The 23545-nt window shown below is 40.7% G+C and overlaps 2 protein-coding genes across 13 annotated transcripts in view; one reads left to right on the top strand and one right to left on the bottom strand.

Annotated features, from left to right (window-relative positions):
- Positions 1 to 1215: 1215 nt before the first annotated feature.
- Positions 1216 to 12181, top strand: LOC121719776 (NACHT, LRR and PYD domains-containing protein 3-like). 7 transcript variants are annotated; one of them, XM_042105537.1, is made up of 9 exons: positions 1219 to 1661; positions 5326 to 5584; positions 6032 to 6063; positions 6954 to 8865; positions 9012 to 9185; positions 10581 to 10754; positions 10970 to 11122; positions 11204 to 11250; positions 11362 to 12181. In XM_042105537.1, exons 2-9 carry the CDS (start codon positions 5328 to 5330, stop codon positions 11892 to 11894), a joined length of 3282 nt encoding a protein of 1093 aa, XP_041961471.1. In that variant the 5' UTR covers positions 1219 to 1661; positions 5326 to 5327; the 3' UTR covers positions 11895 to 12181. The 7 variants fall into 7 exon arrangements, 6 of the variants coding, with proteins under 6 accessions (XP_041961475.1, XP_041961472.1, XP_041961471.1 ...); XR_006034371.1 differs by lacking the exon at positions 11362 to 12181 and having other exon boundaries at positions 1216 to 1661; positions 10581 to 10795; XM_042105536.1 differs by having other exon boundaries at positions 11204 to 12181.
- A 571-nt stretch (positions 12182 to 12752) lies between these two features.
- col17a1a (collagen, type XVII, alpha 1a) overlaps positions 12753 to 23545 on the bottom strand; it is a 36611-nt gene continuing 25818 nt past the window's right edge. For all 6 annotated transcript variants that reach the window (XM_042104540.1, XM_042104542.1, XM_042104543.1 and 3 more), the window contains 19 exons: positions 23445 to 23507; positions 23148 to 23207; positions 22168 to 22212; positions 21914 to 21940; positions 21634 to 21684; positions 20670 to 20786; positions 20299 to 20346; positions 19983 to 20096; positions 19271 to 19399; positions 19000 to 19098; positions 18645 to 18740; positions 18400 to 18492; positions 17913 to 18035; positions 17134 to 17274; positions 16529 to 16681; positions 16075 to 16203; positions 15102 to 15155; positions 14331 to 14384; positions 12753 to 14008 (listed from right to left, as the gene is read on the bottom strand). In XM_042104540.1, the coding sequence (XP_041960474.1) occupies positions 13959 to 14008; positions 14331 to 14384; positions 15102 to 15155; positions 16075 to 16203; positions 16529 to 16681; positions 17134 to 17274; positions 17913 to 18035; positions 18400 to 18492; positions 18645 to 18740; positions 19000 to 19098; positions 19271 to 19399; positions 19983 to 20096; positions 20299 to 20346; positions 20670 to 20786; positions 21634 to 21684; positions 21914 to 21940; positions 22168 to 22212; positions 23148 to 23207; positions 23445 to 23507 (1646 nt within the window). In that variant the 3' untranslated portion in view covers positions 12753 to 13958. The remainder of the gene's footprint in view (positions 14009 to 14330; positions 14385 to 15101; positions 15156 to 16074; positions 16204 to 16528; positions 16682 to 17133; positions 17275 to 17912; positions 18036 to 18399; positions 18493 to 18644; positions 18741 to 18999; positions 19099 to 19270; positions 19400 to 19982; positions 20097 to 20298; positions 20347 to 20669; positions 20787 to 21633; positions 21685 to 21913; positions 21941 to 22167; positions 22213 to 23147; positions 23208 to 23444; positions 23508 to 23545) is intronic.

Below are 23545 nucleotides of genomic sequence, written 5' to 3'. Positions count from 1 at the left end.
CTAGCATACTCTCATTAAATAAATCAATTCAAGCTAAAAATGTAAGAGTCTATAATTAGGGTATACTGAGCCTGATCTATTTATACCAGAGCTTTTTTTAAAATGAAGTTAATACCTTTTAAAAAAATGTCACCTAGGGTAAAACTCCCCCTGCTACCCTGATTTGCATTTGTATAGCTGCCCTAGAATTAGGAGGAGGGGGGTCATGGGGGGACGACTGCCAAGCAAGGACCGCATCAATTTCTAACAATTCATGGCAGTTTTCGGCGTTGCCTGCAAATTGCCGTATACAGTCTGAACCCTGAACTTCCACGTCAATCTACAGTGCCGCTTACTGACGAAAATCCTACTTTTCATGCAATGTTAGCTTTTGACTATGACAATAAACATACATTACACAGCGAGCCATGGACTTGAATAGACTACTCCTCCGCTACAAAGTATTTGACAACTGAGTTCCACCATACAGCTCTGAGATATTGGAATTGCACAATTCTTTCACACAAACATACAAGTATTTGTAGCCGTTTGAGGATGTTTTTTTGGAGGTAACCAGGTATGCCATGCTGTTGGAGGTGCAAACAAACGCTGCATCGCTATTGAGATCACATAGTAAGCTGGTTCAAGGGTTATAAAAGTATTTTGTCGTGTTTAGTTGTATAATGAAAGCACAGTTTTTATAGCCATCCATGTGTGTTCACTTCTGGCTCCTTTGCTATCAATTTGGTAACTATAATGGGCTATTCTACTTGTTTAGAACAGTAAACATACCGGAGGTGTCAAATGTTGAGTTACTCCAGTCTAAATATGTTAAATCATGATGCATTTCTATTGTCTATCCAAAGTAAAGTGCCTGTTTTGAAGTTAAAGGTGCTCTAAGCGATGCTGGGTAACATCACTTCTGTTGACTTTCAAACAAAACAGAGAGCTGGCTTGCTACTTCCTCCCCCTCCCTCTGCTCCCGTGCAATTGAAACTCTCCTAAACGCGCATCTCGTCTGTGATTTGCTGGAACAGTTTGTTATGTTTTTATTGGCTAGGTTTGCCCAGGTTGTTTTTGTTGCCGTTTTTGGAGCCTTGGCTGTCTACAGAGATCGTGTTTTTTTTTACAGTGACACAGACAGCTAGCGGATGGTTAGGTGATGTTTGCAGTAAGTGGTATAAAATGTTTTAGCCTAAAAAATGTGTGGCATCGCTTAGAGCACCTTTAACTGATGTTAAAGGTTTGTGTGAAAGAATTGCTTTGAACATTTCAGTGTTTTACAAAGCCTCACTTTACCCATCCCTAGCTGATGTAGTACACTGCATAAATATTGCATCACTCTCATTCTCTCTCTTGTTAATTTCTCTTCTCTTTTTCATTTTGGGCACACAGCTTTTGCATTAGTTGTTACAGTCTATGCTGTGAACCACAGGAAGAAAACAGGAAGTGGCCTAGGCCAGCACTTCCCCCTAAAACATCGCATAATGCTGTGACAAAGAAACAGTCAGACGCTGAGCATTCCCCATGATCAAGTTTAGCTTTTTGTAAAAGGGCTTTTTTGTTTGTTTTCTGTTGTTGTTATTTTTGTGGATACCGTATTACCTGATATAGGCCTAGCCTACTTTATATTTCAGAAGAGAACAGTCTAAGGATCACCTGCAGTGAACAGATCGCAGCTGGTAATTTCAACACACATTTATATTACCATTGTTTTCAGTCAGTTTTCATGTTAGGTAGCCTAGTTCTTAATTTAGTTATGCTTTGCAGATTTTCCTAATCAATGATTTCCAAATCAGTTTGCAGCTATTGGTGTTTCAACTCTGCTGGTCTTATTGTGACAGTGTGTGTGTGATAAGGAATTTGGTAGGGTTGTGGAACATAATTTGCATGATGCAAAACGCTTCAATGCAGAAAATTAGTCGATGTGGGAAAAGGTAGGCTATTTTGGTCCATGTATGATTCATTCATTTGATATTTAATTGAGAATCCAAAATCAAAAAATGACTTATTTCATTATTTGTTTATGAATGTGTGATGGTCAGGATTATTACCGCCGCCTTATAGGGGTTACACAGTACTTAGTCTGGAGAGGACTGAGTGGGACAGGATCTAGGTCCCCCACACTCAATGCCTATGGCCTCAATGTTCAGGGGGGTATTCCAAGTACATGGTTTAGTGACAAACCTGGGTAAGTTAACTCAGAGTAAGTGGTAAACCTCCTACAACAACTTTGGCATTAGAATGAAGCCATATAGCTCTTTATGGCATGAGAATGAAGCCATACAGCTCTTCTATAAGAGGTTTACCACTTACTCTGAGTTAACTTACGGGTCATTCCACATCAATTCAACCAGGGCCCACGCACTTAGGTCTCAAAAATTTCTGAAAAAATTACCAGGTGTACCTACGTTATCCAGGAGACACACTGTAAAATGACTTTTATGTAAGATCAATACTTTCCAAGATACAGCCAGTTTTACAAGGGGGGGTCGATTTTGTTTAGCCTCTTTTTTTTGTCAAAGTTCACAAGCCCATAGCGTAAGAACTAAACTATGTAGGAGGCTCCGATTTGGCATGCTGGTACATAAATAGGAATAGCATGTAGCAAAATCTTCACGTTTGGTCTGGATGATCCTGCATGGTCATAGCTGTCCCTCAAAGTTGATCAACATTTTATTAGAGTTTTTGGCTGGGCTCTGTTTAGGCCTTCATAAGACATATTTGTACTCAACATATGCTCTTAATTTATTTTCCTTATTGAGATAAGTAGAAACACTCTCACAAAAAGCAATGAACAAAAAAGAAATCCCTTCAGGGTCTGAACAGCAGACCTCACAAGTCTGAAAAATCATTTTGGTTCTCATTTTCAGAGCACCCAAACACTTTGTGGGATAAAGATGTTTTTCATATGTTTTTCTTTATTCTCCATAATCCCTTCTTTTTAAAAACACCAATTTGACTTGTCTTATGCAACTCTTTCTTTTTTTATTTTCCACCCTGAACATGGGCAAAATGCACCATTGAGATCAATATGTTTTGTAGAGTTACCACAGGTTACTCTATACAACCACAGGTGGCACTGTGGTAACTCTATATAAAAAGAAAAGGATAAGGATTTAAAAAGAAGGGATCATGGAGAATAAAGGAACAAATATAAAAAAATATTTGTATAGTCCCATAAGGTGTTATGGTGCTCTGAAAATCAGAACCAAACTGATTTTTCAGACTTGTGAGGTCTGCTGTTCAGACCCTGAAGGAATTTATTTTCTGTTCATTGCTTTTTGTGTTTCTACTTATCTCAGTAAGGAAAATAAATCAAGAGTCTATGCTGAGTACAAATATGTCTTCTGACGGCCTAAACAGAGCCCAGCCAAAAACTCCAATAACATTTTGATCAACTTTGAGGGACAGCTATGACCATGCAGGATCATCCAGACCAAACGTGATGATTTGACACAAAAAAGAGGCCAAACAAAATCGACACCCCCCTCCCCCCGTAAAACTGGCTGTATCTTGGAAAGTATTGATCTTACATAGAAGTATTTTTTCATTGTGTCTCCTGGGTAACACAGGTACACCTGGTAATTTTTTCAGATTTTTTTGAGACGTAAGTGCGTGGGCCCTGGTTGAATTGACGTGGAATGACCCAAGTGGGATTAACATAGTTTGGGATACTTTTAGGCATACACTGTACCTAAGAGGAGTTATGATCCGATATGTGTCAAAAAAGAAAGCAGAATTTGATAAGGAATTATAGATAAAGTGAGAGAAGAGATACAATTACTCCAGAGAGCACATAAGACCCAAACAAATAGTATAATTTATAAAGAACTACATGAAGCTAAATTAAAACTGGACCGCCTGTTAATTAAGAAAGCAGAGGTAAAAGCTTAATTCTAAAAACAAAGCCCACACAAGTAACCAGGACATAAATAATGAATTTAGATCATTTTATGAAAAGTTACTGTATACTTCAGAAATAAAAGACCAGGACTCTCTACTTTTTTTAATTCAATAAACCTCAAACATCTTTCTACTTAGCGAATTGATATCTTAACAAGGACATAACCAACATAGAAATACAATCTGCTTTAAAAAACTTTCCAATTAAAAAAGCTCCAGGAATGGACAGATTTCCCATAGAACTCTATACCACATTCTGGGCTAAAATTGATTCTTTCTTCACCAAAGTAGTTATCTCAGCACAAAAAAACAATAGTCTCCCTGGGCAGCCGTGGCCTATTCGTTAGGACTTCGGACTTGTAACCGGAGCGTTGCCGGTTCGAACCCCGACCAGTAGGAGTGGCTGAAGTGCCCTTGAGCAAGGCACCTTACCCCTCACTGCTCCCCGAGTGCCGCTGTAGCAGGCAGCTCATTGCGTCGGGATTAGTGTGGGCTTCACCTTACTGTGTGTTCACTGTATGCTGAGTGTGTTTCACTAATTCACAGATTGGGATAAATGCAGAGACTAAATTTCCCTCACGGGATCAAAAGAGTATATATACAGTCCTATACTTATACATACCGGTACTATACAATGTACCAAGTGATTATATCTGTTATACCAAAACCAGGTAAGACCTGCGAAACACCTTCTCGGCCAATAAGCTTAATAAACTATGACAAGAAGATCATAACTAAAATCTTGAATAATAGACTGGTACAGATTCTACCAAGCTTAATTCATTACGACCAAGCTGGTTTTATACAACATAGGGATTTAAGAACTAATACCAGAACATGCATCTCCCTCACTCAATATGCGAAGAAACACAAAATAGATTTAACATTAATGGCAGTTGATGCGGAAAAGGCCTTTGATAGACTAGAATGGTCTTACTTGTTTAGGGTGTTGGAGGTATACAACTTTCCAGTAAATTTTATGAATATGATTAGAACCCTGTACAAGTCTCCTAAAGAAAAGAAAGGTTTTGAACAACTCAATTGGTTTTTCCGCTCGCTGCCATCTTGCTGTCAAGAAGTGAGTTGTCCAAAACGCTCCACCAGAAATAAATGAGTTGGCTTTAATAGAGCCTTCCACTCAGAAATCTACAGTTACAAGTCTAAATATATCACCTCAACTCAAGTGCACTCAGGTCATGTAAATGATTATGTTACTGTTGCTCATCTGTCCATCATTGTATAAAGCCCGCCCAGACGATTTGATTGGCCCGAACATCTCTAGTTCAGGCTTAGCCTGCAATGGCATACAATGGAACAACAAATTAAATTTCCTAAACTCAAATTATTGTGTGCAGGGTAAATTCAGTATGTCTCCCTATGGAGCACCTTGACCTCCAGTCCTCTCAAAGACTGACTGATCTCTTTTTGACTTTATATCAGGCATGGAGGACCCTCAGCACCTGCTCTTCTGTACTCTGGATGAGTTGGGGGAGGCACAGCTGAAGAGGTTCAGGACGTACCTGTCTGAGAGGCATGTGGAGGGGTTTGAGCCCATCCCCAGAGGACAGCTGGAGGAAGCTGATGCTACAGATGTTGCTTTTAAGATGAAGCAGACATATGGGGGAGAAGGCTCACTGAAAGTTACTCTCAACATCCTGAGGAAGATGAACCTCAATGACCTCGCAGACAAACTGGAGAGGTAACACAGAGAATAAACATGTTCACATAGGCAACACAAAAGCACACACAGGCATATAGACACACACTGAAATAGTAAAACAGATGCTGGCAATTTATAAGACAGTGAGAGAGAGAAGAGAGGAAAGGAATTTATTACTGTTATGGGATTTGGCAGTTGGCAGAGAAATTTGTCCGAAGCAACTTATAAATAAAAAAAACAATACAATACTGTAGTTAAAATGAACTGTGAATAATTGAAAAATGTTGGTAAGACCACATTAAGGAGAATATCAATAATACATAACAATGTCAATGCAGTCAATAGCCTAATGAAAATAAACAAATACTATAATACAAACCACTCATAAGTAACGCTTCATTAACTAAATGCATGCTCAACTGATATGCCTTTAGACCCAAAACTATCACTATTACAAGCATTTATTGTGTTGCCATGTTTCTCTAGGGATGCCGCCACTGAATCAGAAAACAAAGACGGTGAGAGTTTTATCATGACACACAATAGTTATCTATCATTATGATATAACAATTGTTCATACGTACGATGAAGTAAATATAGGCATAAAGTCTCTGCATGAAACTATCAAGCATTACAGATTTACAATGTACTTATTTTACAGCAGTATATAATAATATAAAGTATACGTTCAACATTGTGATTACCACCCCCAAAGCTGTGGAGAAAAGCACAATGTGGGGGAAAGCAAATAGCTTTGATTGAATGCAACTTAATGGAGGGGCACCTGTGTGAGATCAGAAAACACCTTTAAAACAAGACTGAGAGTCATCTGCGTGTCAGGTTGAGACTAACATTATATTCCCATGTTTGGGTAATTCCAGATACACTGACAGAACTATTGGGTGCACTCAAAGTTAGCTAGTTAGCAAGCTAATGAAGCTATTGACAAATGTTAGTGTAGCTCTGTGCTATAATTTATTTCATTTTCTTTGCATGTAAAAAAATGTGTTGGTTGTGAAGTTTAAGTTGACCTTTGAACCAGAACCTGTTAGAATGGAAGGAGTAGAGTTAGAGAGAGAAGAAGAGAGAAGATGGAAGTGAGCAGATAGTCTGAGCTTGTTATAGAGAAATTAAGATAACACAATATCTGCTCTATTTCTAGGGAAATTGGAGTGGAGAATAGCTGAATAGAGTTATCGGATAAATAACTAAGTTATCAGGGACGGTGTAAATCTGCTACTGCTAGCTTGCTTCCCTCCTTGTGAGGCAGGTAAAGGGGGTGGTGGTTATGTACTGTACATGTCGAACAGATCTATTGTATGATTATGACAAACCAAAGTTATCCATACCTGTAAATACTTCTGACTGAGCACAGATGAATGTTTCCTTATATTATTTGTACCACCAGATGATGTTATTGTTCCAGAAATCAAAGAAAAACACAAAAAGAAGATGACTGAGAGGTATGACAGCATTTATGAGTGTATTGAGGAGAAAAAGAACAAAACACTTCTGAGTAAGATCTACACTGAGCTCTACATCACAGAGGGAGAGAGTGAAGGCGTCAACACCCAGCATGAGGTTCGCAGAATTGAAATGCAATCAAAGCTTCAAAGAACAAATGAAAGCATAATAAACTGTAACAACATTTTTCAGAGCTTAATAGTCGACGAGAAAATCAAAACTGTGATTACCACGGGAATTGCTGGCATTGGAAAAACTGTTTGTGTGCAGAAGTTCATACTCGACTGGGCAGAGGGAACAGCCAATCAGAAGATTGATTTCATCTTTGCATTTCCATTTCGGCAGTTAAATTTGATACAAAACGATCTGTACAGTCTTCACGAGCTCCTCCTTGACTTTCATCCTGCGTTAGAAGAAGTCACGAATCCAAACATGTTCAATAAGTCAAAGATCATACTCATATTTGATGGTTTGGATGAGAGCAAACTCTCCCTGAAAGGAAACAGGGAGATTAGTGATCCCCTGAAGTCTGTGTCTGTGGATGTTCTCATAACCAACCTCATTAAAGGCAATCTTCTGCCTTCTGCTCTTATTTGGATAACCTCTCGACCAGCAGCTGTCAAACAGATTCCTTCAACATACATAGACAGGTGGACTGAAGTACAAGGGTTCAATGACGAACAGAAGGCTGAGTACTTCAGGAAGAAGATTAAGGATGAAGCTGAAGCTGACAAAGCCATCACTCACATCAAAAGGTCAAAGAGCCTCTACATCATGTGCCACATCCCTGTCTTCTGCTGGATCTTGGTCACTGTGCTTCTGAAAATGGTCAATCATTCCAGCAGACTTTGCTTGCCTCAAACTCTGACTGAAGTTTACATATACTTTCTACTCATTGAGACAAACAGGAAGAACCAAAAGTATGCTGATGGTTTTGAACCAGATGGACATAAACTGCTTGAGTGCAACAGTGAGATTATTTTAAAACTGTCCAAACTAGCATATAAAGAACTTAAGAAGCGTAATATCTTGTTTTACGAAAAAGACTTGAAAGAGTGTGGCATTGACGTAAATGAGCCATCATTGTACTCTGGGATGTGCACTGAGTTTTTCAAAAGCGAAGATGTTTTCATCAAACATAAAGTTTTTTGTTTTGTGCATCTGAGCATTCAGGAGTTTCTGGCTGCTTTCTTTGTGTTCTACTCTTATGTGAATAAGACCAAAGAAGCCCAGAATCTTTTTACTGCCCAAGGAGATGAAGACACAGATACTGCCATACAGGGCCACATTTCTAAGACAAAAGCTTTCTTTACAAATATAGCAAGAAGTCTGAGAGGCTGTTTTAGAGGTGATTTGAAAGCCCCTTCTGAAGACACCAGAAAACTGGAGTCTGGACAACTTTCCATGTCTGCTTTCTTACAAACTGCAGTAGACAGATCTGTAGAGAGTGAGGATGGACACCTGGACCTTTTCCTTCGCTTCCTCTTGGGTATCTCACTGGAGTCCAACCAGAAACGCTTGCAAGGACTTCTGACGAACATAAAGAGCCGCCCAGACAGCACCAAGAAAATAGCACAGTACGTTAAAGAAATTCTGAGTGACGACACCAAATCTACGGAAAGATGCATGAATCTCTTACTGTGTTTGCTTGAACTGAAAGACGACTCCCTTCAGCAAGAGATTCAGCAGTATATGAACTCAGGAAAAGAGCTCTCACCTGCCCAATGTACAACCCTGGCCTATATCATTTTGGTGTCAGAAGATGCCCAGGATGAGTTTGACCTCATAAAATACAAGACAACAAGTGAGGGGCGTAGGAGACTGCTTATGGTGCTAAGGATTTGCAGGAAAGCCAAGTAAGTCAGACAAATAGCCTTATATTATGCATTTCACATTTTACTTGTATCTGTATTTAGTGAAGTCCCATTGGGATTACAGTGTTATATGAACTCAATAATTTTTTAGATTGTAATAGCAATAATCACCTGTCTCATGATTTTAGATTGGTTGGTTGTGATCTTGGAGAAGATTCCTGTGGAATCCTAAGATCCACTCTTCAGTCAGAAAACTCACTGCTGAAAGAGCTTGACCTCAGCGGTAACCCTCTGGGGAATTCTGGAGTGAATGTGTTGTCCACTGGCCTGAGCCACACTAACTGCAGAGTGGAGACATTGAGGTTAGTGATTTGAAGGTGCTCTGTTCTGAGATCAACTGTTACACATTTAAGAGAAAGTTGACCGCTTCTGAAATATCAATTGAGACTTACCAAAGCTCTTCAGAAGTACACCAAACTTCTGTCTTGTGAACAAAGGTTTGAAATGCGTTTGTTTACTTAATTGTTAATAAAACACAGGTCCGTAGAGTTTAACCAAAGTCCTTTTAGGCAAGTCCCTCCACTTGGCGGCCATATTGCAACGCTTTTTGGGCACTCATCGGGCATCCTATTCGGCAGAAATGCGCGTGCGCAAGGCTTCACGACACCAATCTTGCTCCAGTTCACAACACATGATTGGCACGATGTCTTCACAACACACCATATGATTGGCTCAATGTATTCACATCACACCACATGATTGGCTCAATGTGTTCACATGTCGACGTTTTACCGAGGAAGTGCTGGGATATGTGTAAACAACGTTGCAAACTAGCCCCATGCATTTCTATGGAGGATTTTTTGAGTGCTGTGTCTCCTCATTAGAAAGTCTCTGGTTTAACAATGATCCTAGCAGCACGCTTTGTCATCAAGTCAAGACGCATTAGGAGTTGACCATATAAAGCCCACCCCATGCTGGATAAGTAGTTAATAGTTGGTGGGTTCCTGGGTTTTTGGTGATTCAGAAGGTCTCCAGACGTACCTCCAGAATAAATTCAAATTTGCTAACAGGTTCCTCTGGTTTGCCCAAGCTATGGGTGAACGCTTCCATGACGTACCTTTGTCGGTTCTTTGCTCCCTATTGATATTTACTGCTTTAGCTACCTTTTTGGGATTTGTTTGTGTTTCCCTTATGTGTTTGTTGATTCAATAATTTCCCATGTATATTTGAGGGTTGAAGAAAGTCTTCAAGAAAGTGTGGGGGACGCAGTTCTGCCACCTCAGATAAATGAATAATAAATATATTCTTTAATACCAATATAGCGCAATGCTATTGTTAAAATAAATGGTGATTTAATTTTACAGAGGTGACCAAGAAGCTAGCAATTCTTGACCAAAAAGAATTGCTACACCACGATACCCAATATGTTGTCCAACAGGGAGTCATTTTTCCCCGTTGCACCGACACTGGATTTTAGGGTTCCTCCACTTGCCAAATCCCACTTTAACCACTGCACATGGACATCTTGGACATACTGGGGTGCAACTTGGCAGGTTATGAATATTCTAAGGATAAACTATATCTTTGATATCTGACCTGAAACTGAACTGTTTCTTTGGATGTTTCTTTCAAACTCAGAATGAATAAAATAATATATTATAAAATAAATATTTTTGACACAGCTACATATAGGACGAAGGGAATAAGCCATCTTAAATTAAGATCTCATGTTAGACAAATGGTGTGGTGTCTTGCAGACTTGCTGACTGTAAACTTACAAGCAGCGCTTGCCAACCATTGGCCACGGTTCTGCAGTCAGACGACTCCCACTTGAAAGAGTTGGATCTAACCAACAACGACCTGACAGATTCTGGAGTGAAGGAGCTGTGTGCAGCACTGGGACACAAGAACTGTAAACTGGAGGTTTTGATGTCAGTACAGTATATGAAGACAGAAATGTCTCAAAGTTATTGTAATTCTTGTCACACTACTGAACTATTTAAATTCAACAACATTTTGATTGTTCGCCAGCATTGTTTATGGTGCAGCTACTATTGTTCAGCATTATGTTTGGTATTGTTGGTTATACAGTATGTGTGTGATGACTGCAGTTTATGATAAAGAATCTTTTGTCTATCTTCTTCAGGCTCTCTGGGTGTCTCATTTCACATAGAAGTTGTGAGTTCTTAGCCTCAGCACTGTCATCAACCAACTCCAACTTAACTGTACTCGATCTGAGCTACAATTATCCAGGGAGTGGAGGGATACAGTTGCTGTCAAATAGCAAACTAAAAATCAAGTAAGTGACATGGATCTTATTACATTGGAAAGTTGTAAACCAAAACCAGTCTAACATCTGTTTTGTCTTTTGTTTCTACAGTGTTGATAGCTGTTCAGAAGTCAGGCTGAAAAAAGGAATAAAGAAGTGTAATTCATATTCACAATCATTGCTTTTGTGTGACCATGTGACCCTTGCTAATCGTCTAAATCATAGCCCATACATAGACATGTTCTTGCTAATTGTATTGTTGTGTGCAGATGCCGGTGAGCTCACCCTGGACCCAAACACAGCACACAAGTACCTCTATGTGAGCAAGGACATGAAGATGGCCAAGTATGTGGAGGAGGAGCAGCCATACCCGGACCATTCAAACAGATTTGACTGCTACCGACAGGTCCTGTGCACAGAGCCTCTACATGGACGCTTTTACTGGGAGGTAGAGTGGAAAGGCTTCTTTGTTGTTGGAGTGGCTTATCAAAGCCTTCGCAGGGATGGTGAGCTTGATGGGTGTCTGCTAGGATACAATAAATGGTCGTGGTGCCTGGAGTGTAACTTCAATGAGTTCACTGTTATGCACAATAAGAAGCGTTTTGATGTACCTGCCCCCAACTCTGAGGAATATAGAATAGGAGTTTATTTGGACTGGTCGGCTGGCACTCTGTCCTTCTACAACCACTCGTTTGACAGTAGGAACCACCTGTACACGTTCCACTGCACGTTCACTGAGCCCCTCTATGCAGCGTTTGGGGTCTGTAGAGACAAGTCCTTCATCAGACTATGCCAGATCTAACAGACGCCTGGGACCAGTGACTGGATAAAGAGCAGCAGTAGCGTCGTCATCTGACAAATGGTTGGCTTGAGTTTGATCCCGAACCCGCTTTTGTGAGACTGTTGTTGTCGCTTTGGATGAAGGCATTTGAATTAAATTGAAAACAATTATACTGTAGGTGCATCATATCATTTGATGTTATAGACTTTTGTAGGTCAACATGTACAATTAGTTCTCAATCTTAAAGGGACACCAGGCAACGTTTTCATGTTAATTAATCATCTTCGTAAGTCGGTATATGGTTAAATGACTCATTACGGGGCAAATGAAGGCTCTCTCGCCCGCCCCTACTGCCTGTAGGAAGATTATCCCACTTGCAAGTTCGGTGTATCCTACCCGCCGACCGAAGCAGGATCAGTTTACAGCACAGAGGCAGGCTAACGAAACGCTAGAGATTGTTGCAAACGTGTGTATAATGGCAGAGCCATTAGCGAAAACCCTGGACGGAAGATGCAAAGAAAAGGAAAAGAGCTTCAGACCGAGCGAGAAGGAGTTTCGTAGAGAAAAAGCATCAGGCTTGCCTGCTGTCCCTTTAACAAGAAAATTGATACTGAAATACTTTTCATATGTTGTATGCTTGTGTACTTAGTTTCAGCACGTAACCATTTTGAAAACAAATGTCAACAAATATACATGCTATGGTAAAAGGTGTTGTCTGTGATTCTAGTGAAAGCATGTTGATATTTGAACTCATGAAGCTGTGTTGAGTGGCTGGAGTAGTGTATGTACATGGTTCAGTCTGGGCCACAGGAAAAGGCCTTTAACCTTTACATTTGTTTTCTCAATTTTAGCAACGCGGTAAACCAATTTGATTCAGTGAATTATTTGCTCATGGTTATGTATTTGTATCTTGAATGTCTAATTAAATAATTATGTAATTATTGTTTGATTCACTGAATAAAGCAAATGAATATTTTTCATCTACAAAAGTTAAGCAAGATAGTTTTTTTTTCCTAGAAAAGCTTTATTGTGTAGAGTGCATACATTCAGAGGATATTCTGACTGTATTAAAAAGGAGGTGACATACAAATGATTATCCTCAGTCTACCTTGTCCCTACACTTATTTTATCATATTATTATATTTTATCAAAAGTGAGTAAAAATATACATATTTTTGTAGTAAAACACCCCACATATAAACACAGTATGACAGATCCTACTTGCAAAGAACATGCAAGGATACAGAGCTCCAAAATCATTTACACAAAACGTCAAAAAAGTTCAGAAAAACAATTTGATTATGCAAAATACTTTTTTTTCAATAAGAAACACAATGCAGAAGTATTGCAAAAGAATGCACAGTAATGCCATAGTGAATACAAAACCTGAGTCTAATAAACAAAATCATTTCATATGGCCTTGTTTGCACACTTGTTTTAAAACGTATTTTAAAAACACCTCACATATGAACACAGTATGACAGATCCTACTTGCAAAGAACATGCAAGGATACAGAGCTGCTAAATCATACACAAAACTTAGAAAAAGTGTGATTATGCAAAATACTTTTTTCCAATAAGAAACACAAACAGTATGCAAAGTAATGTCATAGTGGACACTAAATCTGAGTCTAATACACAAAATCATTGTTTTGTAATTTAAAATCGTTTACACATTTTAAAACGTGTTTGGGGCAACAGAGACAGCTGATACACATTGCTGCTTACACATGTCCAAGGTGTACACTCAGAGACATTGTAGACACTTGAATTCAGATTTTGTTACTGCTTACATCACTTCCAACTCCTTGTTGGGGATGCACCAGAACACATGAGCAAGTTTTTAGCACTGCCCGCTTGTGATCTAATCCCCTAAAACTCATTTTGAAACCAAGTGCAAACAGAGTCTATGATGGATTGCTAAAACGCATTATGGTTTTGTTAAGAGGTATATCATTGTCATTGGCTATTGGTGTATACACATCATTATTTCAGGTTTGTTGACTAAAATCCCATTCTGAAGTGACTACAGACAGAGTAGCTGGGTCTAATCTATCCATCAGATGGAGATCTGTTTACTTGGAATTATGCTCTAGTGCTTCGACGTCGTCTGTGTTTCACTGACGCAGCGTCACCTAATCAAGGAGAAAAAATACAAGTTCACAAATGACGAGCAGTTTTGATATTCCATTTCAATTAATTGTATACTACTATACTGTTATTACTGAATTAATTGTATACTACTATACTGTTATTACTGAATTAATTGTATACTACTATACTGTTATTACTGAATGTTAGCCACACTTGACTTAGTGCTTTGCACTTTGGGACTGAATGATCATTGTGAATTACCATCAGAGTTCAGAGTTCACAATTATCCCCTGCGAGGTACATTAATCTCATAGTTTCATGCAGTCCTACTTCTATTCAACACTGTGAATGAATGCTCCTCACCTTTCTCCCCTTGTGGTCCTTGAGGTCCTGGAAGCCCTGGGAAACCTTGTTCACCTGTTATTAGACAGATAGTTTAGGTTATCAAAGATTATTATACGGCTCTTCACAATGCAAGTACCGGTAGAATGCTCCATTGACTTGAATGGGATTTCCGAAAGTTCCGAAAGTCATTATTTCTTGGGAAAGGACCTCTGAAAACAAGAATGACCGCTGTCATTCAAAAGTGAAAGCAGACGGTTGATCAGCTGTGTTCTGAAGAATGTTTGATTCAAGTTCAGCGTGTGTTGCGAACTATTTGTTTCTCAGCAAAAGCCACGACGAAACGGAAACAAATAAGTGTAAAGAGACATATCATGGAGTTTATTTTTTCGTTTTGGCAAGTAGCCGTATAATAAGCGGGATAATGTATAGAACGCCCTGTCGGGACTTATTTTCCCCATAATGACCGGCGTTCTATACATTATCCCTTATGTAATGTCCATATGGGACCAATACAGCACTGTTATCATGATCCCATAGGCCCAAGTGAATGGCAATATATTATGTGTAGTCCTGTTAATGAAGTGGCATTTTATTCAAGCAGGGTGACAAATCTGTCATATGGATTATTCATACCTTGCTTTTCTTATGGTTGTGTGAACTGTGCTCAACATTGTACATTTTTTACATTTATTGTTTTGGTGTGTTTGCAAACAAGAAAGGTACCACTAAGCAGTTAAAAAGTGAGTTCTTTATGGTCATGCTGGAGGTTGCTAGGTCTGTGTCCAGTACCTTTTGGGCCGGGGAGCCCTGGTCTACCGGGAGATCCGACGAGACCACCATGTGCTGTGGAGAACAGGGCAAACCACTGTGACATCTTTCAGCTCTTAAAACATCACTTCAAGTAGCACCATACAGACAAATCAATTTTACTTTTCCTTTGGTCATCTTTACATCTTGACATTTATTTGCTGTAATATCTGAATAAAAAAAAATCAGTAGATAGGTATTTTTTGGTGGTAGATCAGTGCATCTCCTATACAGAGTAAAGACTCTCTTTCATGACATTCATTCATGATTGACTGCATCTCTCCATTGCCATGGCATGTATACTTCTGTTATTCTGGCCAGTAGGCTTGCAAGCCAGAGATGTGAGGTTAGGTGACGTGAAGGTGAGCTATCATGCTAAAATTAGCTACATTTTGCTTCTTGCTAAACAGCATGGTATACACATACTCAAGAAGCTTCCAGTTCACATAGCTAGCATTAAACCATAAAACTGAGCTTATGTTTCAGATCTGGATTTCCGACTGGGTAATGATCACTGCTTGCTCTGCTGGTTATATTGGGACAGGACATTTGCATCCACTTGTTCTAAAAAGATGATCCTCTCTTGTATTGCTTTCACTCAAGAGTGGTAGAAGATGGTATTAAAGATAATATTGGCAGTTAGAAAAGGATTAAAAATAAAATCACTCAGTCACAGTAGACTGTTATACTCAGCAAGTCGGCACAAATGAAAGTGAAGAAAAAAAAAATCTGGCCCAATTTGAGTGAGTACGGTTACGGCAAACGCACCTATGTTTTGGGATGGCCTTATGCTAATCCATAAAGGTTCACAATATCATAATTGCAAGATGGCGGTAAACATACTGTAGATCTACTGCGACAAAATACTACCTTTTGATGCCATGCTCTGTGGCCAACACTATGTAAGGAATGGTGGCCAGGAAGCAGCCAAGATATCTTTGTCTGTGCAACATACCCTTCATGTAGTCCATGATCTCTGCAACATTGTGGTCAGAACCGGGTGGACCTGGGGGACCTGGAGGTCCAGGGGGTCCCTGGATGACCTGAGGACGATCCTCCAAGTCATCGCGCAGCATGCCATGAGCTGAACGTTTAAAACAAGGGCAAAAATGGGCGAAGAAGGAAAAATGCAAATGCTTCAGTGTCTTCATAAGAGAGCATTGGCTATGGCTATGGTGACCATTAGCTATGCCACTAACAGCATAGTCATGTCTTGTTAGGAAATAGTAAGTTAGTAAAAGTAGTAGTAAGAGGATCTGCTAGGGGCAAGAACTAGGAGAACATCTAAAACAATTGTATCGTGAGGTCCTTGCCAATACACAGCCCTACTACATGTCCACCATAAAGAGAAAACCTGCATGATGTTCACTACATGTCCACTATAAATAGATAACACAGTTGCGTCTCACATTTGATGTAGTCTGTCACTCTCAGAGCCACGTTGGGGTAGTCTACAGTGTGGGCCCCTCGGTAGCGCGTGGATCGGGGATGTCCGGGATCGCCACTCTCCCCCTTTGGCCCTGCAGGACCAGGCGGCCCTGGGGGTCCTGCCAAGTTATGATCTACAGAGAAACATAGATGTATCAGAGACAAACAACCCCGGAGATGTTGACGTCATAAACCATTTCATGAAAGGATGGCGAACTGTGCTTTTAAAATGCCCTGTCCTGAAATTGAACCTGCAACTTTGAATTTCAAATCCCAAACTATAGTAAAAAATGCTTCTGTGGACATCTCCAGACATCTCACTAGCAGACCCTTTTATAGTCAGACACACTCTGTCCATTTTCTCCTGAGGTTGAATCTAGCTGTGTGTGTGTGTGTGTGTGTGTGTGTGTGTGTGTGTGTGTGTGTGTGTGTGTGTGTGTGTGTGTGTGTGTGTGTGTGTGTGTGTGTATGTGTGTGTTTGTGTGTACTGATCAGCTGAATTGACCATCTCTGCAAAACTTGTAGAGGAACAAATTCAATTCGGACAGACGTTGAGATTGGGTTGAACAGATGGGGACCCACTTACTTTTGAAGTACTTCTGGACCTCTGCCTGAATGTTGTTGTTCTCGTTGGAGGCGTATGACACCAGTCCTTGTCTCACCCCTCCGGGGGGCCCCTGAGGGCCAGGTGGTCCAGGAGGGCCAGGGGACCCTTTCAGACCAACCGCTGAGAAAGAGAGGAAGGGCACGAGCAGCATGCCAGAATCAGAACTGTGAATAATAATCAATCAGTGACATACTACACAGTTTATATATGTATATTCTGTATATACAGTATATATACACACACACAGTATATGGGCAATTCCACGCAAACCGTCACGTCCATAACGCCAACTAAATACAATGGCATTGTGTTGTCGTTATGGATGTGACAGTTTTGCATGGAATTGTCCATATACAGTATGTACAGGTATAGTCCAGATGACAAGTGTCACCTGACAAAAAATAAATAAATAAAAGTTGTACAGATATTGTAGCACAGTAGGCTTTCACAGTCTTATGCCAGTGACAAAATGTTGAATAGAACATCATCTAGTTTCTGGGTCAAAGTAGCTAATGTTTGTTTAGATTGTCTAACGTTACAGAGTAGTGCCGTTTCTAGTGTTGTACACAACAAGTTTTGCCATTTTTTTGTCGAGTGACACATGCCCCTGCCCCTGCACTCTAAATAATTAGCCTTCAGGAAGTATAGTTATGTGTCACAACAAGACATTTGTCACGACAATACTGTATATTCAATCTCAGTAGTGGTAGAGAATATGATGGAGATCACATCAACATTGCAGGGCAAGTTGTGCTTACTGGTCAGATAGTCCCGAATGTTCTCCAGGTCTCTTCCCCCTGGTCCAGGGGGTCCAGGAGGGCCAGGAAGGCCAGGAGGCCCGACTGGGCCCTGGGGTCCTTGAAGGCCCTGGTAGTCAGAATCTGTAAACCAAAACCAGCAACATTATCCAGGGGTTCAAGTTTACAAACACAATAAGTTACTGTACATGAAGTAAGTTAGGAGTGGTCCCTTACTGGTTATGTATGTGTGTGTAGAGGTCCTTATCTTACCACAGATGAAGCAACACTTCAATTGCACAGATATTTTGCTCTACTCTACTCTACTCTACATAATTGTATATGGCTGTGTGTTTCTGCAGAGGACTTGTTGATCTATTGGATCCATAGCTATTTTCAACATTACAGTACAATAGTAACTATTCCAGCAATTCATACAACTGGCAGATGTTTCCATCAGAAGGTACTGGAAAATATCAGTTCAGAGGTGAGTGTGTGTGATTCTTACTCTGCAACAGGGAGGAGATGTCATAGGAATATCCAGGCAATCCTGGAGGACCAGGAGGACCGGGGGGTCCTGGCCTCCCAACCAATCCTCGCTCTGCCAATACACATTACACAAATGTCAGTGGTCACAGCAGTGCCACAACACACAATAATGCATAGCTGTCAACCCTCCCGTTTTTTGGGGGGGTTCTTGCGTATTTCATTGGGTATCTCCTGGGGGAGACGTGGACATAAGCTGTTACTGACCATTCAACATGCTGAGGACACGCAAAGCCACTTCCTGTGGGTCTGCTGCTCCGGGCGGTCCAGGAGGTCCAATCAAAATCCTCCTCACCTCTTCTCCTGCACCAAAGCAAACACAAGTGAAGAGGTCAAGTCGGGGTCATTATTGATCATGGGAACTCTTTGCCATTTTGTTCAGACTACACAGAAGCCAATAAGTAAATAACTGCACTCTACAAAAAGACTGTAGGCTGCAAGATACACTTATGCTACAGCAACTTTGTACAAAACCAAACAAACTTTTACTAGGTGCTTAACCTTCTCCCACTCACATCCTCACCCTGCATGATGTATTTTTATACGGCTGCACCACACTTACTCTGCATAATGGAAATGATGTCGTTGATGGACGGACTGCTTGCACCACCAGGAGGTCCTGGAGGTCCTGGAGGACCAGGGCGACCGTCTGCACCCGCCCCTAATTTTGACAAAGGTACACAAAGATTTCAAAATGAATATATGACATATTTACTCCCTCTCTCTCCCTCTCTCCATCTCTCATATATATATATATATAGAGAGAGAGAGAGAGAAAAAAATAGATAGATAGATAAATAGATAGTTAGATGTGAGAGCAACTTCAGTCCTACTTTGAACATAGCTAAGGACGTGGGCAGCAATGTCATCCACGGAGGCAGAAGAGCCTCCAGGGTATCCAGGAGGACCAGCAGGGCCTGGGGGACCAGGGGGACCCGCCAGATAACTCCTGATACCATCACCTGAGAGAAACACATCACAAGGACATCTCTAGTATACACATAAAGCCATAACCCACTGGGAACACTATCTGGGGTCTGTCATTTCTTGATGTTACAGTAGGTTACTATTTGGTTGTTAACTGCAAGTTAACTACACTTCTTATTTACTATTAGGTAGTTAACTGCACGTTAATTTAATCAGTTCATTTAACTACTACTACTGCAAGTGAATTTAACCAGTTCACTTAAAAAAACATTAACCACTCGGTGAGTTGCACAGTTTTGAAAACCAACGTTAAGGGTTGTTTTAAGGACATGTTTGTGAATGCCCGTAGCCAGCTACTCTGAAGTAGTCAAAGGTGATTCTAAACGAGACAGGACCCATCGTCATCGTGTCCACGACTCTCCAAAACAAACCAGAAAAGGGACTCAAAGTGCTAAATACCAGAATTCTCCTTTAACTACTACTACTGCAAGTTAATTTAACCAGTTAATTTAACAGTAATTTAGTTCATGAATTTAATTGAACACAGGTATTCTGCTAAACAAGGATAGGAGTGGAGGGAATGGGCTAACATGCTCGTGAGGACTTCATGCTACTTACTCTGGAGGTACTCAGTGATCTGCTGGCCAACAGATTCAGAGGCTGCTGCAGGAGCCCCCGGGGGTCCTGGGGGTCCAGGAGGTCCTGGTGGTCCTGGAGTGGGTGATCCCTGATCTGAAGGAGAAAAAAGAGGGGGAACAAGGGCGAGAGACATAGCAGAGAAAGAGAGAGAGGCAGAGAGAGAGAGATTATATTCTAAGTCTATTACACAAAGGAGCATTGTATAAACAAAACTGACAATGAGGTGGTATGATTGTGTATTTGTGAAGTTTGGAGCATTTTGGGACATCTTTGGAGACTTGCTGAGAACACTTACTGCTGGAATAACCCGGAATTCCAGGGGCACCAGGAATACCAGCTTCACCTGATGGGATAAGAATCACGAGGAACAGATTTAGGAGCATCAAGAGAGGAAAGAAGAACGAGATCAGTACAAAGAACAATAACAAGAGGAATCAATGGGAGAAGATAGTAAAGATGCAACGCTATGAGGTCTGAATGGAAAATGTGTGGAAAGATGGAGGGAGGCAAGAGAAGAAAGAGTAAACAACCTACTGGTCAAAGTGTAGACAAATGAGGTAATGGTAGAAGAAGGAGGTCAAAGGGCAGAAGAAGAGGAAGTGGATGTTTAGTGCATGTTAAGGGTGTTGGGTTCTTAGATGTGTTAGGAGAGGAGTTAGCACTTACCTCTTGGACCTTGTGGACCTTCAGGACCCTCTGGTCCCTGGGGTCCTTCTGGGCCTTGTGAGCCCTCTGGGCCTTGGGATCCTGGGAGTCCTGGAGGTCCAGGCTGCCCTGGAACGCCTGTATAAAAACAGATGGTGTTCTTGAGTACCAGCAATATGATTGACATGCCTTAGGACCAACAGCTGTTGTTTTCAGTAGTTTGCAATCCCTCCATCCACCATGCAGGAGGAGAGCAGACCAACGTGGTCTAGGCTTGTAGTACCCTAATTGCAAGGCCCATGACTTGACTCAGACTTGGGGCAACAATGACTCGGCTTGAGCATTGACTACATTCGGACTCATAAATTGGAGATGAGGACTCATATTTTTTGGCACTAGTACCTTGTAAGGTATATATAGCAAATGGGGATATGAATTCAACAACCACGATTACACGGACACTTTTAATCCGATTAAAAAATGGAATAACGGCTCAATCGGAATAAAAATTCTCCTACAAACACGTCAATCGAAATAAAAATGCCTGATCGATAGAATTTCAATCAGAATGAAAGAGGTGGTGTATTCCGTTCCCATTCCCAACAGCTATGTATACGGTCAATCGAATTGCCTGATGTATCTTCTCAAGGAAAAGTAGGCAACAACGGCTATTCCGATCAAAAATTCTCAAGTGCTTGAGAGCACCTGATCAGAATAAAATGTACCCCATGTAAACAGTTGGCAAGGAACTTTCAATTGGAATAGTTTAATTGGAATGACAAAAAACTGTCCATGTTAACCCACCTCATGAGTGTTTTCTACTGAAGTGGGCTCATGAGTAAAATGTGGAGTTGCTTGAAGCTTGCTGTGAGGCTGTATTTAGGTGACTGTGCGTTTGTATTGCCTATGAAAAAACTCGGTTTTGTTTTCTTTGTTTTTGTCAAGTTTTTTTTATTTGATGTCGAACTGATATCGAGTCACTCACCAAGACCGGGCTCTCCTAGGGGACCAGGTGAACCTGGCTGACCTGGCTCTCCTGTGTATCGAAATGATAAAACATTAATGAAATAAAAAAAAAACATTCAAACACTACACTATGGAAAAGTAACATGGCACTCAAAATCACGTCTGGCATAAAGTGCTGAACAGTGCAAAGACTAAAAATTGCATCTATGCAGCATAAATAAAGCAGTGTGCTGTGCCTGCTATGCACTGAGGATAATAATGACATATTTTTTAAATTCCACACCTGGCCCTTTGCTTACCTCTGTATCCTTGTTTGCCATCCTCGCCTGCACAAGAGAGCAGAAGTGTTTGCAATGACAAATTCTTACTTCTGCTACTTTAACAGCTGCATTATTTGTTTGTCTCTGGCTGCCTGGTGTTGTCTAGTTTTCATTTTAGTTTCTAATACAGATTGGGCCACTGAATGTTTAACCCAGATAAGAGTAATGTTATATGAAAGAAGTGCACACTAAGCCAACAGGGAGCGTGTGATGTGATGTGATGTGATGCTTACCTGGCTCTCCCTTTGGCCCTGGGTGACCAGGTGGACCAGGAGCTCCTGCCAGAAATAATCAGGTCAGCAAAACTGAATTAAACATCTCAACTACACACACATGTGCGTACAACACACACACACTCACACACACACACACACACAGGCACATGCACACACATGTACGCACACACACGCATGCGCACACACACACGCATGCGCACACACACACATTTTAGATACTTTATTCAATTCCACATTACAAGTAAATTTTCATTAGGAATAAAATGTTTTGAATGATCAAACAGATTAAACCACATCAGCACCTTGTTATGTATGACAATACAATCTCAGGGGTACAGAAAACATCTCCTTTATCTTACAGGCATGACATGACACAAAAGCTTACAGAGATGCTTCAAACCAATGCCTTATGACAATCATTTGGACTTGGCTACGAGTATAGTAAATCAGATGAGAAGAGCTGTTAGCTCACTTTGAGTTAAAATTTTACTGACTAAATTCCATTGTCAGAATATGAACAAGTATCTCTATAAGTTGTTTGTATTCAAAGGGGCTCTGTGTAAAATTCAAACATTCAAAAATGATCAACAAAAAATAGCAACAGAACATGAGGAAATTGTGGTTTTGAAATACCTAGGCTCTGGTTGCCTAAGTTAGCATGCTAATCAGTCCAATTTCATACTGCACTCTCCCATAACACCTCACTGTACCTCAAGTTGCTGTATTGAAAACATGAAAGAGTGTCATCAGTGCAACACTGTGGGGGCATGTTCACAAGCCCCCATGTTCATGCCCCCAAAGTGTAGCACTGTAGCTATTGACTGCAGCAACTCGAGCTAGGCAGAACCAATTGATTTCAGGTTTTTTTCATACTGACAGTACTCGGTGACCTCGAGAAACAGATCTACGTATGTGAAAAATTGTCAGAATTCTTCTTTTAAGTGTGTCTCATGATTACTCTCATCGTATATGCTCACCTGCCGCTCCTGGTGGCCCAGCAGGTCCAAGAGGTCCGGGAGGACCGGCTTTACCCTCACCTGCCAAATCAGACAACATACACATGTAAGTAAACAAACAAACAAACAAATAAATAAATCTATAAATCCTCAAGGCTAAAGGCTAAATGTGTCACAATGTGTATGGCAGCGCTTGTCTCTTCACTTTATAGAAGCATGTGTGCACAACTGTGCTTGTCCATTAACTCTACATCAAAACTCACATCTAGTGCTTGATTGGGTTTTGTGGGAGGTCTACATGACCTGCGCTGACTTTACCTGGAGGGCCTGGGGGTCCAGGAGGTCCAGGGGGACCTGGTTTCCCAGGAGCAGGTTCAGGATCTGGGGGGGAAGGGGTGGAGGGGTGGGGTTCAGAGAAG

Source organism: Alosa sapidissima, chromosome 9 (assembly GCF_018492685.1).
Source record: "Alosa sapidissima isolate fAloSap1 chromosome 9, fAloSap1.pri, whole genome shotgun sequence".
NCBI lineage: Eukaryota > Metazoa > Chordata > Actinopteri > Clupeiformes > Clupeidae > Alosa > Alosa sapidissima.
This window is presented reverse-complemented; position numbering and strand designations above follow the sequence as displayed.